Below are 17,048 nucleotides of genomic sequence, written 5' to 3'. Positions count from 1 at the left end.
AGGTACCCCCATACCGAGAGGACGGTCTATTTTGTGTTCGCCTAATTTACTAATTATTGATGAGTATTGCCGCTTAAGTGATTTCAATAGTGAGTTACAAATATTTCTATACCTAGAATAAGTTATCCTGTTAAGATAGGATGGCGATATTTTAAATACTTTGTACAGGCGATCTCTTTTCCTCATACACTTGAGAATACTGTACGTATTCCATGGTTTGATAGGCCTGTAGCTTGCCGGAACCGAACTGACTACTTTTTTTTTGGATAGAATGGACAAGGGCTGACTTCCATGAGTCGGGGACTTCCTGATGTCCAACGAAAACAGAGCTCGCCGAACCATTTTATGTCTGAACTGTACTTCAAGCATAGAGTTCTGACACCGGGGGATGGTCGGTGGTGTTTTTCTGTTGTCGTTAAGAGTCAAGTAGATAATGCCTGAACAGTGGCTGGAACTTTATTATAGAAGTGTTTACATTTACCCTTAAAGCTATTATGTATCTTAAGAAGCCATAGCATTAGTTACAAGCAATCCCTTATTTCTAGTGTAATAATATTGAAAATCACTATTAAGAGCAAAAAGGTGACGATTTTTGTGAACATATATTAAATTTTCATAAATGTACTGACAATGAACAGTCATAATATTTATTTCTTTAAATTTTTCTTTGAGAGACTGTCTATAACCAAGCTGATATATAGCACGAACAGCTCTCTTTTGCAGAGCAAACACTATATCAATGTCAGCAGCATGACCCCATAGTAATATACCGTACGTCATGATGCTGTAAAAATAACTGAAGTACACTAATCTAGCGGTCGCAACATTCGTGTACTCTCTAATCTTTCTAACCGCATATGCCGCAGAGCTGAGTTTATCTGCTAGATAGATAGGCAATACGTGGACCCCACTGAAGCTTTTTATCTAACGTGGTACCCAAGAAGACCGTAGTGTCCACAAGTTCCAATCTCTGGTCATTTATAAGTACGTTGGTTTGTACCTCCGCTGTGTTTGGTGTAATGAACCGTTTTTACTGTTTAAGTGCAGATTATTCGTCTCAAACCAACGCACTATGTTTGAGAGTGCATTGTTTACCTCGTCATCAATTCGCACGTCGCTTCACTTTAAAAATAAGTGAAGTATCATCAGCAAACAATACAATCTCATGGCTTTCATCTACCACAAACGGTAGATCGTTAATATATATAAGAAACAAGAAAGGACCGAGAATAGAACCCTGTGGAACACCTATTCCCACAGGTTTACCCGAAGACCGTTTGCCATTTACATCGACTATCTAAACTCTGTCGCTTAAATATGATTTTAACAGATTTAGGGCTCTATTTTTCACACCATAATATTTTAGTTTTAGGAGTAAAGTTTCATGGTGGACGCAGTCAAATGCTTTGGACAAATCACAAAAAATGCCCAATGCATCCTGTGACTCTTCCCAGGCGTCAAAAATGTGCTCAATGAGTCTAGTACCCGCATTAATTGTTGATAAGCCCCAAAGAGTGAAACCAAACTGATTTTTGTTCATTAATTTACAAAAATGCATTTGTAGCTGTTGAAGCAAAAGTTTTTCAAAAATTTTACTAACAACAGGCAGCACTGAAATAGGTCTGAAATTAGCAGGGTCAAAAGGACTGCCCGATTTAAACAAAGGTATAAATTTGCTGTATTTCATGAGGTCAGGGAACACACCCTCATCTATGCATTCATTAAATATTATTGCTTATTCAGCTGCTATAATGTCAAGTATGTATTTTACAATATTAGTTGAATGGCCCCATAGGTCTTTTGTATTTTTTAGGTTAATTAATTTGAAGATTTTTATTATATCGCTACCTGTAACATACTTAAATTTCAAATCAATGGAAGATACTGGTACCTGTAATTTAAGCATATCATGTGCTGCTTTTGGTGAAGAGTTAAGGTCTTTGGTCGTGACAATCGGGATTTCGGAGAAGTATTTATCAAATTCATTTGCAATTTCTATTTCCGAATTTATAACGCGATTATTAATATTTAAACAGATATGTATGTTACGGCAATTTTATCTACCAGTTTCATTGTTAATTACACTCCAAATCGCTTTTAGTTTATTAAAACTAACAGTTAGTTTTAATAAACTAAAAGCGATAAAGTAATAATTTACTGTTTTTAATTTTATCTGCAATGAAACGTGTTTTCGCTTTATGACAAACTACTTTAAAGAGCTTGGAGTATTTTTTACATATAATTTAAATTCTTCATTATTATTGTACTGTTTCTCATAATAAAGGTCATATAAGCGTTTACAACTTTTGTGGATACCCATTGTTGCCCAATCATTAAAACAATGTTTGTTGTTTACTGTCACCGTTACTGGAGTAAAAATTCTGTCAAATTCCTCACAGAAGGAATTGAAGACTAAGTTATTGTGAAAATTAGCAGTTTTACCACAGTGTAGAAATGGTATCGTATTTACCAAATTATTTCTAAATCTCTCAAGACGGCTACCCGTAACTGGTAAAATCGTCACCTTTTTTGGTCTGACATTGTCCAATCTTGTATTAACTTTTATAAGTTGCCCACTATGGTCGGACTGAAGATTATTATGAGTTTACTAGTAACAGTAACATCTGTAAAAATATTATCTAAACAGGTTGCTCTTGTAGAAGTGATTCTAGTAGGTTCCCAAAATACATTGAACAAATTAAAACTTTGAAATAAATTTTTAAGGCTAGTACAATTGGCCGAAGGTTCAAGCAATTTTATATTAAAATCTCCACACACCACAATTGATTCGAGCAAGATACTCGACTAATTTGGTTTGTAAAATTCTTCACATCTTTAATTTGGGTATTAATCCTAGAAGTTAAAGGGTTATCACTTTAAAAACATAACAAATTGTTTAGATTTACAAGAGCGACGTCTCAAGTCAATTTCCTAATATGCAAATATTGGGGGTTGAGCAGGTTATCAACTGTAAAGTAGATCCTGTAGATGAAGCCACAACTTGAAAGTTGAACAAAGCGTATAAAATTTTATGACGATACGTCACTCGATCAGTTCGCTCAGTTGGTTAGAGCAATGGCACGGAACGCCAGAGGTCGTGGGTTCGAGTCCCGCATCGTTCATAAAATTTTGTTTATCAAATTTTATTTGTGTCTTCAGATCTCTCTCTTGCGGTTGCCTGTTGGTTAACTGGCGCCAATTTCCTTTTATTATCTCGTGTACGGGTAAGCTGAAAAATTGTTCACATTCTTGACAGCCATTCACATTCACCGGCAGATGCTTTCTGTACACAAAATACAACTTTGCTATTCATTGTTCACTGGGCCTTTTAAAAAAAGAGCGACTTAATAGTTTTCATTTCGTGTCCTGTCATCTGTCTCATTCTGATATGTGGGAAAGAAAGGGTTGTTGATAAGTATTCACATACTTATCAATAATTGTACCATATTTATTGAAAACTTGTATAAATAAAATAAACTTACCGGTGAAAAGTCACTACAAATTTTTTTTGTGCGTCTTTAACGTACCCTATTACTTGAGCAATTTTATAGCACATTTAGGCTTGATGATTGACACACAGTTGACACGACTAAAGAGAAAAGTCTGGTTACATTGTCTTAAAACACACTTTGCTGTGCCGCTTTCAGACAGCGAGTGATATGCAGTATTTATAGAACGTCATTGGATATAACATTATTTCGTTGCTGTAGCTGTAAATAATAATGCAAAAATGAACGTGCATGTTTAAAATATTATTAGGCCCCTAGAACACGGCTTATTTTAAGCGCGCAGACGACGCGCTGGCAACGCACGTAGGTATACGCGCTTTAACGCAAACTTGTAACCTCACGGGGTGATCGTGCGTCTACTGCGCGTATGCAACGATACAGACGCGCTGTAGCCCTTTTTACTCGCATCAAACAAGTTTCGAACGTGCTTCACACGTGCGTTTTACGCGCAGTAGACGAAACAATCTACATCTACGCCATAGAAAACGCACGTTTAAACTACCACATGTGCTGGGGGCTTTATTTCTTAACTATATCAATTGTTTCAGGTGTACCTACCTATTAAAATGGTTATTTACTCTAGGATGGATGTCGACAAATTTTTGAAGGAATTCGACTTTTGAAATTTGTATACAACGGCGCCACGTTTGGCCGTGGGCTGTGGTACATTTTGTTCTCGTCCATAAATATCTAGGGTGTGACGTAACAACAAAGCCACAGGAGAGGGCTCAGCCACTTCATCATCTTGTGGGTTTATAATTTCAAGAGCTGCATAAGTAGCTTGAATAGTTTTCTGATCTATCTCTGCATGGAGACTACAAAATTATTAAGTGTTAAATAAAATTATGAATTTTATGTTAGAGATTGAGAGGAGTGTCTACATAGACCTGCTCACTACCGAGCGATAATGCTCGGGGCGGGCTCCTCCTACTCTGGGAGAACCAAAACTCTCCTTGTGTTGCTGCGCTACACCATTCGTTGTTTCACACCGGTTTTCTATGCGAATTTGGTACCTACTAATCTAGGCGGGGCGCTTACACAGTTGGAATTTCCTATTATATTTTTGGCCCGAAAATGCACAGGGCAAGTCACCTTTAACGTCCTATAGGAAGCTTCGAAGATTTTGTTTGACCCGTTTGCAGACTCTCACTATGTCCAGACATTAACAGCTAACACCCGTCTAGGGGTAAGGTAAACCGGCTGAGCGGCATCACTGAAATCATACTTGTAATCACTTGTTTGTATTTAAACATGTAGTACCCAACCCTGTGTTTGACTCCCGCTTTACCGGATAATATTATTATAACACATTATATTAAGCTCACATTAGTGAAGGAGTTTTACAGATGGTGTCAGTATTTAATATTAAACTCGCTATGTATATTGGTATCTATGTGGTTGGGGTGTGTCTAGCTAAATATAAAGTTACCCCAAGACTGGTGGAAACTATAACGTATGTATTTTCATATTTATCTTTAACTATGTACTCTCCTGAAAGAACCGATATTAGATTATTGAAATAAAACAATGTTCTTTGTTTTATTTAAACAACAATAACTTTATTATGTAAAATGTTTTCGTTTATGTGTACAAGCAATGTTACCCTAACATAGGAGTCATCGCTCACCTACACAAACTTTGTTCACTAGCTAGGAGCCAATCCTGTCTAATCAACATTGTTCTGTATACAAGATGCTAACTATACTATGACTTCACAGAAATGATATAGTAGCCCTTATATTATGCTTACATCAGTTTTTTTCAATAATCAACAAATAATTTGTCTCCTACCTCAAAAATCTGGTAGGTGCGGCTAGTAAGGCCTAAGTAACAAAAATACAATTTAAAATGACCGTAGCCGCTCGTAGTCGCACTCATAAGTAGCATATTCACATTCAAAGATGGCGCTTCAAGCCTGTCGCGTGACCAGAGCGGCGTCATGCGTTGTGAGTGTGTGCGGTTTGACAGCTCGAATAATAAAAAATCGTCCGAATAAGTCAAGTATTTTTTGTAGTATTACACTTATATTCATAATTTTGCACTTTAGTTTTGTATTATTTTATGTTTGAATTATGTTTAAACGGTTTTATTTGTATTATGGATTAAATAATAATGTTTTTAGTTTATTTTAACAAACTTTGTCGATGGTTTTTAAAGCCTACCAAATTCAACCGTAGGTCTTAATACACTCATGTTTTTGCAAAGGTAACCGCATAGATTCTAAAGAAAACCAGGCGAGGTGATACTGTCATGGTAATACTGGTTGTGAGGAGGACAAGATGGCTGCCGCCGATATGAGGCAATCTTTAAATGCGGCAAGTGGTTGTGGTCACGAGGAATGCGTTTGTTTGTCAGCGGATGATACAGATAATTATTGTGGCTGTTAAATTAAGGAATCTGTTATTATTTTTAAGACTACCATAATTAATGAAAAATTAATATTTATTGAACTCAACTACCAAACTTAAAGAGCCTTTTTTGATTATTTATGACGTTAAAGTCTGAGGCCTAATTATCTTACTATAGTTTAATAAGGCCTAGTGACAAGGTTTTAAAAATGTTAAATTTTATTTTTTATCCGGCAGAAGTTGCCATTTTTTATATTTAATAGTTGTTACATTAAAATTTGTTGATTCAGGTACTTAAATAGTTTGTATTATATTTCAAATCTCCCTTAGATAAGCCTTATTACCCGCACCTACCTAAAAGGTACGATATTTACTAAAACTTTGAAAGCAGCACGTAAAATTAAGATTATTAGGTCGTCAAGTTGTTAGTATACACCTAACAAACTGGAACACAATAATAATGGCATATCTAATAACTAATCGGTTGACTTGTAGGAACTTTTTAATAAACTCGGAGCATCAAAATGTCAACTTGAATTTGACGCGATCAATTTAAAATTTGACAACTTCCATTCAATCCGATGAAGAATTACATTTATAATAAAAAATTTGATCATTTACAAACAAAAATCTTCGATTAGAACACTTTTTATTAATCTTCAGTTTCCATCTCCCCTGGTCTGTCCATTTTCATGGATATATTTCCTGCAAATAATTAATGAACGAGAGGCCTATTACGTATTTAGTTGTGTGGTCGCGAGTTAGTTTGTTTCGTTGTCACGGTGCGCTAAGGGCTGCTGAATCTAAATATATAGATACTCGCTCTACACTTATGGTGGGTTGCATCAACTAACTTTAGCCAATTAAAACATGTTATAGTACCGGTTAAGCAAAAATGTGTTGCACCATTTGACAATATTTAGATGACGTCATAACTTTAACTGTTATCACCGTAACCTTTCAATCTTCGCCGGTTAAAGCTATTGTTAATATTAAATAGCGACCTGTCAAAAGTTTTAAATAAATATTCTATAGACTTGATATTTCACTTTTTAACTTTAACCATGCCAAGGAAAACGATGGTGCAACACATTCCGCAGTCTATGTTAAAGTCAGCGTTAAATGTTACTTTAACCTTAAATATAACAGCTAATATGATGCAGCCAGCCTTAATTTACAATAAAACAGCATGTCTAACATATTATAATAGATAATATCTTACTATAAGATAGTGGTAGTTGTCGGTATGTGGTGTGTTCCTACTTCATGGTGACAGTGCTCCAGCTAACAGTAATAACGTTAACCTAGGCGGTAGCACCCAATGAACACTTTGGTGAGTGAGACTAGCCCCTCTCTTTTATTTACTCAAAACGCTTAAATAATTATGGTAACACTCCTTCCGAGAGGATCTACACTCCATCATCTAAAATTAAGTGGAAAAATTACAAAATCTTATTACATAAGAAAAAGAAGAGTTGCATTATATATAGTAGTCTTCTAAGTTTTGTGATTGTACTGTTTGTATACAATATGAGTTCTTCGCGCAAGCTTGAAGCATTTGAAACATTGAGACAGTCCATCAGGATTGTCGTTTGGTTATTACAACATTTTGTTGTTTTTAAAGTGATAACCCTCACTTCTAGGATTAATACACAAATAAAATTTGAAAAACAAAATTTTTTGAACTATGCGTGACTCGAACTCACGACCCCTGGCGTTCCGTGCCAGTGCTCTAACCAACTGAGCTAACCGTTCGAGTGACGTATCGTCATAAAATCTTGTATGATTTGTTCAACTCTCAGTAGATGAAGCCACGACCTGAAATAAAATTTTGCTTTCTAAATTTTATTTGTGTAATACAAGATACTTATGTATACATAAGAAAATATTTCGGTGCGGGTTTTGCCTCAGTTACACAATAGTACAGCCTGACATATATCAAGTCTAGGGCCTTATTAAATCATACATTAAGTACCACTCTATACAATATCGATTGCAATTTTTATTTAATAGCTTGTAGGAAATATGTATGTTACAGTGCGGATTGCCGCTTCATGCCAATCCATGCTATCAATATTTAACTTACATTAACACATAACATTAGGTACATTATTGAACACTAGACCCCAAGATCAGTCTCAGATTATTTGTCGTTTATATCTACAAATGTATTACTATTGCAATTATTTAAATGTCACTGATAATTCAAATATTGGTCATATCTAGATCGTATTAAATTTATTGTTACGGCAACAAACAGTTTATCAAGTGACCACAAATAGGAAAAAGTAATAAATGGCACAAAATGTGATCGGTGGGGAGACTTGTATTTCCGATAGTCACAGCTTCAAATGTGTTCCGATTCTACTGGCACTTACTTTGCGTATAATATATCCTATTATAAAATTACATTTAACAGCTTTTTAAGTAGATGTTGTACATACTTCTTACTTATAAATTTAAAACTATAGTAACATACAATTTTATAGTCAACGTATCATGATTTGCAACAAAAATAAATAAAGGAATACATTTTTGAATGAAATATTAGTTATATACAGTGCGATCATCCGCACCCCCCTCTGTTCTACATATAACAATGTATAGTACACGACTGATAAGGTCACCGAGGGATGTACAGTCACTCATAAAAATGTAAATGCAAATATTTTTTCAATATTTTTTTCATAACATTTACTAATTTTATTTGTAATGTTGCACGAACCAACCTTTTCTGCAGCATAAAAATGGAATTCATTTGTGTATTTCGCATCAGAGCACACAACAGTGTGTCATAACATGTGCTGTTGCGGCAGTAAAAAGCCTGCGTCAGTCAATTCAGAACGGCAATAGATGTGGTGTGTCGCGTGTGTTGTGTGTGTTGTGTGTGTTATGTGTGTGTTGTGTGAGGCCAGTCAGCACGCGAACGGGAGGTGCGCGTACAGCGAGGGTCACCGGCGCGCCTCCGACACGTACACCGACACGGTCGAGTCCTTGGAGCCCACGCCGAGCGCGCATCTGATCAACACCACACATATTATTATATTATAGTATTAACAATATTTCAGAGTGCACCCGCACCGCTCACATTACTATAATATGCCGCGCGTTGTGATACTACTCTATTCCATCACGACCCGGGGCGTCGCCCACAAATATTGATAGAGTTAGAAAGAGAACAGAGAGCCGAACTGAAGGTCAGCTCCTTTCGTCCCTTTCAATATTCCACGACACAACTACTAGAGTGATGTACTATCAGTCAGGCACTTGTTTGTTTTACAAACAATACTCATAATCTTACCATGTTTATGTAAAAGTTCGTGCTTTCAATTTGGAATCTCTTATTTGTTTAAGACACAAATAGTTTACCTACTTAGGTTACACATCAGTAAAATACGTATAAGCTTAGTGCTTGACATAATATTTAATTGACCTAAATGAGCTAATTTTATAAAGTTAGTAATATATCAATTATAGTCATTTCTATAGTATAGAGATTTCTATTCGAATATTAGTAACTGTGTTGTTTGAAACTTATTCTTGATCTTATTTCCTAATAGTAATATATCAATTATAGTAATATATCAATTTTGTATACTTTTCCTATAACATTGGCAACTTTCGCAATAATATAGTATAAGTTTTTAATTGATAAATTAATATTTATTATTATTATTTATTGGCACGCCATCTTTGTGACGTCAGCTTCACGCATCACTAACTATCACCAACTAGTAATACTGACGACTGCCTGCTCCTCGTGCTTATGTCCATCATCATCGTAATCATGTATGAGTTTCTACATCAAAATATTCGCGTCCCAGGCTATATGTTTAAGCAAAAAAGAGACTCGCTTAGTTTCTTGCGCCCGTTCCTCTCAAACCTGACCTATACGTTTTCGAATGGCTGGTTTAAATACTATTTTGATTTAGTTTACTAGGTTTTTTTAAATCACCTATTGGAATCAACTTGAACAAGAATTATCCATCAATATGGAGTAGAAGTAGACCGTTTCTTTTCGAGAAAAAGTAACACAATAAACAATAAAAACAAAAGTTTTAAATTTGTCCTTCGGCAGATGAGTGCAGCAATCGAAGCCAAACTATTTCTAAGGACTTCTCTCGGTATGGGGGTACCGCAAGGGTCTATTTCTGGACCGTTTGTCTTCTTAATTTTCATAAATGATTACCTAACATTGAAGAAAAAAAAACACAAAGTATTATTTGCGGACGACACTTCCCTCACATTCAAAGACAAAAGATGCCAAGTTTTATATGACGAAATAAACTATGCCCTATCTGACAGTGTTCTGGTGTAGCGCCAATAATAACCTATTGTTAAATAGTCATAAAACTAAATATATTAAATTTATAGCACCAAATGTCAAAAATGTAGATGCGATTGTTTTCTTAAACTGAGAGGTAGTAAGACCGGTGGAATCTGCTATATTTCTGGGCCTTACTACTCTTGACTCCAAATTGCAATGCGGATATTGAAGGATTGGCAAATAGACTTAGTTCTGCAGGCTGTGCAGTAAAAAAAATTAGACAGCTAACTGACACAGATACGGTGCGACATTCAGCAGCTATACGCGCTATTAATAACCTAGGTCCTAATGAATTATTATAAAGAAGCTAAATTAAAAAAAAAAAACATTTTGACTATTGCTTCTCAATATATTCTTAATAATGTTCTATATGTTCATAAGCATATTAACCAATTTGAGAAAAAGTGCGACAGTCATAATGTTAATACGAGTTATGCCAACTACTCGGTTACGTCGAGTTGCTAAGTCTTTTACTGCGCGATGTATATCCTTCTACAAAATGATGACAGAAAATATACAAAACAAATGTGTTACCAAATTCAATAGAATTGTTCAAAAACATTTGTGTGGTAAAGGTTTTTTTAATGATAACATAGACTGGGAATGGACGGAATACCCTCAGATTATGATTATGTACGATACTACATATATTTTAACTAAACTGAAAAAAATCCGCTGAGTTTCTTGCGCCCGTTCTTCTCAGGTCTAAGGCATACATTTAAAATGGGTGTCAGTTTTTGAAGTGATTTTAAAGCCATACTAATACCAAGGAGCTACATAATAAATACTGGACAGAGATGAGTGGATGCAGACAGACAAAAGAGGCTCTACCATGCATAGATCAGAGGCTTTCTTGCAAGCTGGCGAAACTCACACGATCAAGATTACGGCCCCTTTAACAAGCATCTATTTAATATAGATGTCACCGACAGTCCCCTGTGCAGGGCTTGCATGGAGACAGAAGAGACGGCCACACACCTCATCCTGGAGTGCCGTAGTGTGGCCAAATACCGGGCCAAACACCTGGGGTCACCGAGTACTCTCCCCGAAGTCATGGATGACATCAGAGGCTTGAGTAACTTCCTTGAGGAGTTGGGATGGCAAGATAAGCAACCTGACCCTACCACGCAGAATAGGCTCATAGCTGACGTCGAGTTCCGGAAAGTAGCCCATGAATACCTATATTAGGTATAGGCATACCTATATATATATTAGGCCCTACTAATCGTAAGAGAGAAGTAATAGCAATGGTATTATTATTCTCATGATGTCTTAGTATCACTTGTATACTTATAACATGCTTGGGTTAGACTCACATTAAAAGATCATCATAGCAAGAATTCAATAACAATAGTCACCTGAGCGGATGAAATGTGAGGCAGGAGACGGGCCCGATGCGCGACCCCATGAAGCCTTCGTGGAACTTGATGGTGTTAAGGTGCGAGCCCTTCAGGTCGTAGATGCTGATGCACTGGTTCACCGAGCCGCTGTTACAAATAAAGAGTATTTAATGCTTTATTTAATTATTGCCGCGCGTTGAGATGAGGACAGCATGTCATCTTGTTGAGGTCATCTACAGGCACACTAAAATCACCAATCAAAAGATGCGCTTGCAAACTGATCCGCGCGCAGACTTTAATATCACAAGGTTCCATCTCTGCTTCTTCGCGCACGAATTAAGTATATAACAGTATTATACTGCATCATTAGTAACATAAGCTGTAATGATCACCAATGTGTTTTCTTTATTTCATTGCTACTGTTTGAATAATTTTTATTAAAGATGACACGAGCATAATAATATGGCATTTATAGTTAACACCTATCCATATCCGAAAGCAGTGTCTCATATGACACATTTTGCTCTCAAGGTTTTTGGAGTTATATTGTCTAGATACATAAAGATACAATGACATATTTCATACCATTTAATATACAGCCGAGATGAGTTCTATTTAATCTTACTATCTAAGGTGGTGTTGAAGTGTGCTGTACTCAATGCTGACAGTAAAATTGCCCATCTATGGTTGACTTAAATATCAGCACAGGAAACGTACTCCTCCAAACAAACGATAATTATCACCTTTTTCTCGATGTTAATAATTAAAATAAAGTTTATTAACGAATTCCTAAAACTTAAAAAAATATTACTCAACAGTAACTAACCATAATTAAAAACTCAATCTTGCCGTATACGTACATTAGACATTCATTCATTGTTATATTGTCAATATCAATGGAAAAAATACCGCAAATAAGAAATTAAAAATGATTACGGCTCAAAAACTGTTTATGTAAGTTTGACTTAATTATTTAAAAATCTTAATTTACTATGGTTTCTATACTTGTATTTGCTTTTCATTAATATTTCAGATTGTTATAAAGTCATAACAATTGTAAGAAACATAAAATATTTCTAGTTGTATATATAAAGTTTATAGAATATAATGTCTAGAGTTAACGATGAGTTCTCCACCACCTATTGTTTTAGACATTCGGTCAGGTAGATATTGTAAATGTACTCACATAAGATTTAAATTCTAATTGCAATTTTAGTAAAATGTATTATTACATAATCAATAATATGTAACTTACTCTTTATGAGATGCATTTTATTTGATAAATCATTCAGAGCGGGCCGTTTGGTTATGGAGGTACTAGTCAATTTATAGAAGTATTGAATTATCCTAGGCCTGTATCGAAATTATTTACTTTATTAAATAGTGGTTATAGCTCGCTCTACAAATGAATACTTTCTGGAGTTCTTCAGGAGTTAAATTGGGACCATTACTTTTCATTTTTAAGCAACTTTAAGAACAGAATCTCAATTCGATTGTATAGTCTAAATTTTGGAGGCGTACTTCAATATGTATTCTTGATACGCAGATATCAATGCGACACACACAGAAATATATTTCACAAGCACATGCGTTCTGATTCTTTCATTTTTACGACCAACGGCTCGAAGGACCAACTGGATAATTATTTTAAAATTAGATAATACATGGACTAAACTAATGAGGTGACACGAGACTGGGATTAGACAGTCGCGCCCGGGACGACGTCTGAATGCTAACTAACTAAGTTAATATATTGAAATATAATAAAAAATATAACATCAGCAAATCACATTGCATGGTGTCGCTTATATTGAAACGTTTGTACGGTTATTTAAGCATACAATCGTCGGTAATTTTTGATATTTAAAATCTGATTTTGAATAAATATTGGATGAGGGTCATATATTACCGGACCGGTGCTTTTTAAAGCTAAGTATTCTGTATATATGTGATATGCAGTCTGATGATCAAGCCGGAAGGTGGACAATGGAATTCCTAAATAGAACCGTGTATCCTAGCACTGTCTAGGCTTATTAGAAGTATCATGGGACATACTCTTTAATTTTTTTTGTCGTTTTTATTCTTTCTATATATCAATACCCATTTCTTGTATGTTCAAACGTTTAAGCGTGCTTTTATTTTATTAATCAATTGCAGTATTAGGATACTGTGTAAAATAAATTTCTAGTCATAATTTTGAAGTAAAAAGTGTGTCAAGTTGTGTGGTGTCCGGGTGTTACCAGGCCACGAGGTGCGCGCGCGGGTGCATGTCGAGCGCGGCCAGCGGGCCCGGCGCACGGAGCGTCACCACGGCCGCCATCTTGCGCGTGTCGTAGATGCGCACCACACCCTCCGTGCTGTCCGCCGCACCGGCAAACGACAAACATTATTACATGGAGGTAGTGGTCTCGCATGTGTAATCTAGTTGTATATTGTTCAATTTATAATTTTTAACCATAATCATGAAGAATCTTTTTACCATGCGTGACACAAAGGAGGATGTGTTTAGTAGTATGTGTGTTAGCATATGCATGGGCTGAATTTTATAATTCCCAATCAATTGTTTTTCAGTTTTCTTTATTTATTTTATTTTACTAAGATGCCAGTCATTATACAACGATTTGGTATTTTAAAAATCAAGCATTTTGTTACATGGGGGTAGGTTTAAGTTTGCAGTGGCTAGGAATGAAGTACAAGAAGGCAGTGGAGAAACGCCGTCCGCGGGCCGCGGCACTCAACCAACATATTTTGTTCTATAAAGCTTATGTTACGGTATTTTCGTCAAACGCAGTCAGGTATTGCGGCCAGCGAATCCAACTTGTCTTTCCGCCATAAATTGGTGACTTTATGCAAAAACAAAAACGCTCCGGCGGACGCTCCTCGCGTCCCCGCGCTCCGTGGGAGACGATACCGACCAGCCGGTGAGCAGCAGGCGCAAGTCGTCGCGGCGCGCGGCGCACAGCACGGGCGCGGAGTGGTCGCGCAGCGTGAAGGCGGGCGCGGGCGGCGCGCGCTCGTCCCAGCCTCGCACGCTGCCGTCCGCGAACCCGGCCGCCAGCCGGTCACCGCCGCGCCACAGCGCCGTGGCCGCCGCCTCGCACTCTGCAAGCAAGGCACAGAGCAACGTCAGGGCGGGGGCGGGCGGGGCTGGTGCGCGGTCGCGGTCGCGGGTGCTCACGGGTGGGGATGTCGGCGCGCAGCAGCTCGGTGGTGGCGTCCCACACGCGCAGCGCGGCGGCGGCGCCGGCCAGAGTGAGCGTGGCGCGGCGCGCGCACCAGCGGAGCAGCGTGCCGGGCGGCGGCGGCGACCAGCCCGCGCCGGGGATCACTGCACATAATTAATGTTACACTTTACTGAAACTGATATTTTTATTTTACAACATTTGATACATTCCATGGTACTCTCGCCTCTGCTGAGATAAAAATTATGGTAAAAGATTTAAAGCATCCGCTGCCTGTACAGACTATTCCAAGGCATTTGACAAAATAAATCATAACCTCCTCGTAACGAAATTATCTTCATTCGGTATCCACGGCGACCTTCTAAGGTGGGTTAAATCATACATTAGTAATCGACGTCAAGCAGTTACATTAAGAGGTTGCATTTCAAATTTTCTCAATGTTACCTCCGGAGTTCCTCAGGGTTCCCATTTGGGTCCTTTACTTTTCTCTCAATATATAAACGATATTGATCACGTTTTCAAAATCTTATCATTTTCTTTACGCTGATGTCTCAGTTGACTATCAGCATTTACTATGATCTAGATAAATTAAATGATCATAGCACGACAAATCAGCTCTAACTTAACCTTCAAATAAATAAATAATCTTCGATTATAATCTAGGTAGTGCAAGTCTTAAATGGGTTTTGGAAAACAGAAATTTTGGAATAACCCTAGATTCTAAGATGCATTTTAATATACACATTAATAATATTATTAATAAAGCATTTAAACTGCTCGGCTTTATATTTCGTATCACAAAACCTGTCAATCAGCCATTACTCTTAAAATACTATATTTTTCGTCGTAAGAAACATACTTGAATTCGGTTCAGTGTGTGGAGCCCGCAATATCAGGTTCACGTTACTAGACTTGAAAATTTTCAGAATAAATTATTGAAACAACTTGATTTCCGCACGGGAAATGTATTCAAAGACTCTCATGTTTCTACCAAACGTCATAACATCCCATCACTCAACAGTCGGCGTAGATATTTAGACACCATATTATTATATAAAATATTAAATAACATTTTCGTCTCACCCTCTCTAATAAATAAAATAAGCTTTAGAATTTCAAGCAAATCATCTCGTTTCCGCATTTTATTTTCCATAGATATATATCATACCAACTATGCAAAGAATACATATTTTAGAAGAACTATTAACTTGTACAACAGACCTCTTTTAGAAGTTGATATATTTCATCTTTCATTTGGTAAATTTAAGTTACATATAAGAAAAATATTGTACTCTTTTAAGATAATTGTCAAAATTATGATAACTATGTATAAGTTGTGTCTATACTTTAAAAAAATGCTTATGTTTAACCTGCACGGATCTCATTGTCGATATTAATTTTAACTATATTATACAAATACATATATAAATATCATTTGTTAAAGACTGTATGTTCAATGGAAAACGATCTTCTGGATAAATAAAAAATATCGAGCAGACTTATTCTGCTGCATAACATTTTCGCTCGCATTTAAGTAAAGTACTTACTAATTTCCGCGTTCTTGTCGGACATTGAAACTGCACGATTGCTGTACTTTAGTTACTTTCACGGACATTTTTTTGCGAGTGATAGTGCGATGAGTCGTACGATAAACTTGAGAAACCTAGGTAATCATGTTAATTATGTTGCAATTATAATTTTGAGCGGCGGCCATCTTGTATTTCAAGAATAATCCCAAATCAGTGTCTTCCACTCTGAAAACGATATTGTTGCTGTGGCAATTTCGCGCCCTGTGGGTTTAGTGATCAAAATCAAATCATAGTCAGACCTGTTCGTAACTTCAAGTGTGGGTCACTGACGCGATGATCCCAATACTAGTCACTGTCACCTGTATCGATGTAGTCTGACGTCACGATCTGTTCAGTTCAATTCACTTAAAAGAAGAACCTACACCAGGAATGGATACAATACAGTTAAAGATCAGGTGTTGTATGGTCGGCTCTCATACTCACAGTCTGGTCGCGAGCTGCGGGTCGTCAGCCGCTCCTCTGCCGAGCTGAACTGCTCCGAGACCAGCTGCGCCAAACCTGCGGACACGATACAAACAATTTTATCATTAGCGAGTGAGAGCCTCATCTAATAAATAGTTCACAATAACTATAAACATTAGATAACTCGAAACATTAGAGCGATGACGTCTCAGAAACGAGCTGTAATTGATAGCGTTGCCCCCGGTGCAAATCAGTAAATTAGCGGAAGTAAGTTTTTAGTTATCCCGTACGCACACTCACAATTCTCAAATAAAAAAGCCCGAAAAAAGTAACATCATCAATTACATATTA

At 36.8% G+C, this 17,048-nt stretch overlaps 1 protein-coding gene across 2 annotated transcripts in view; it reads right to left on the bottom strand.

Annotated features, from left to right (window-relative positions):
- Window positions 1-5,039: 5,039 nt before the first annotated feature.
- Window positions 5,040-17,048, bottom strand: part of LOC126969619 (regulatory-associated protein of mTOR) — a 52,166-nt gene continuing 40,157 nt past the window's right edge. Inside the window, exons 22-27 of one of the 2 annotated variants that reach the window (XM_050815166.1) lie at window positions 16,719-16,793; window positions 14,703-14,852; window positions 14,440-14,626; window positions 13,765-13,881; window positions 11,543-11,671; window positions 5,040-8,875 (exon numbers count right to left, since the gene is read on the bottom strand). In XM_050815166.1, coding sequence (XP_050671123.1) covers window positions 8,809-8,875; window positions 11,543-11,671; window positions 13,765-13,881; window positions 14,440-14,626; window positions 14,703-14,852; window positions 16,719-16,793 — 725 coding nt within the window. In that variant the 3' untranslated portion in view covers window positions 5,040-8,808. The remainder of the gene's footprint in view (window positions 8,876-11,542; window positions 11,672-13,764; window positions 13,882-14,439; window positions 14,627-14,702; window positions 14,853-16,718; window positions 16,794-17,048) is intronic. The other variant, XM_050815167.1, reaches the window with a different exon arrangement.

This window comes from Leptidea sinapis, chromosome 18 (assembly GCF_905404315.1).
Source record: "Leptidea sinapis chromosome 18, ilLepSina1.1, whole genome shotgun sequence".
Classification (NCBI taxonomy): Eukaryota; Metazoa; Arthropoda; class Insecta; order Lepidoptera; family Pieridae; genus Leptidea; species Leptidea sinapis.
The sequence above is the reverse complement of the archived record's forward strand: the minus strand, read 5'-3'. Positions and strand labels throughout refer to the sequence as shown.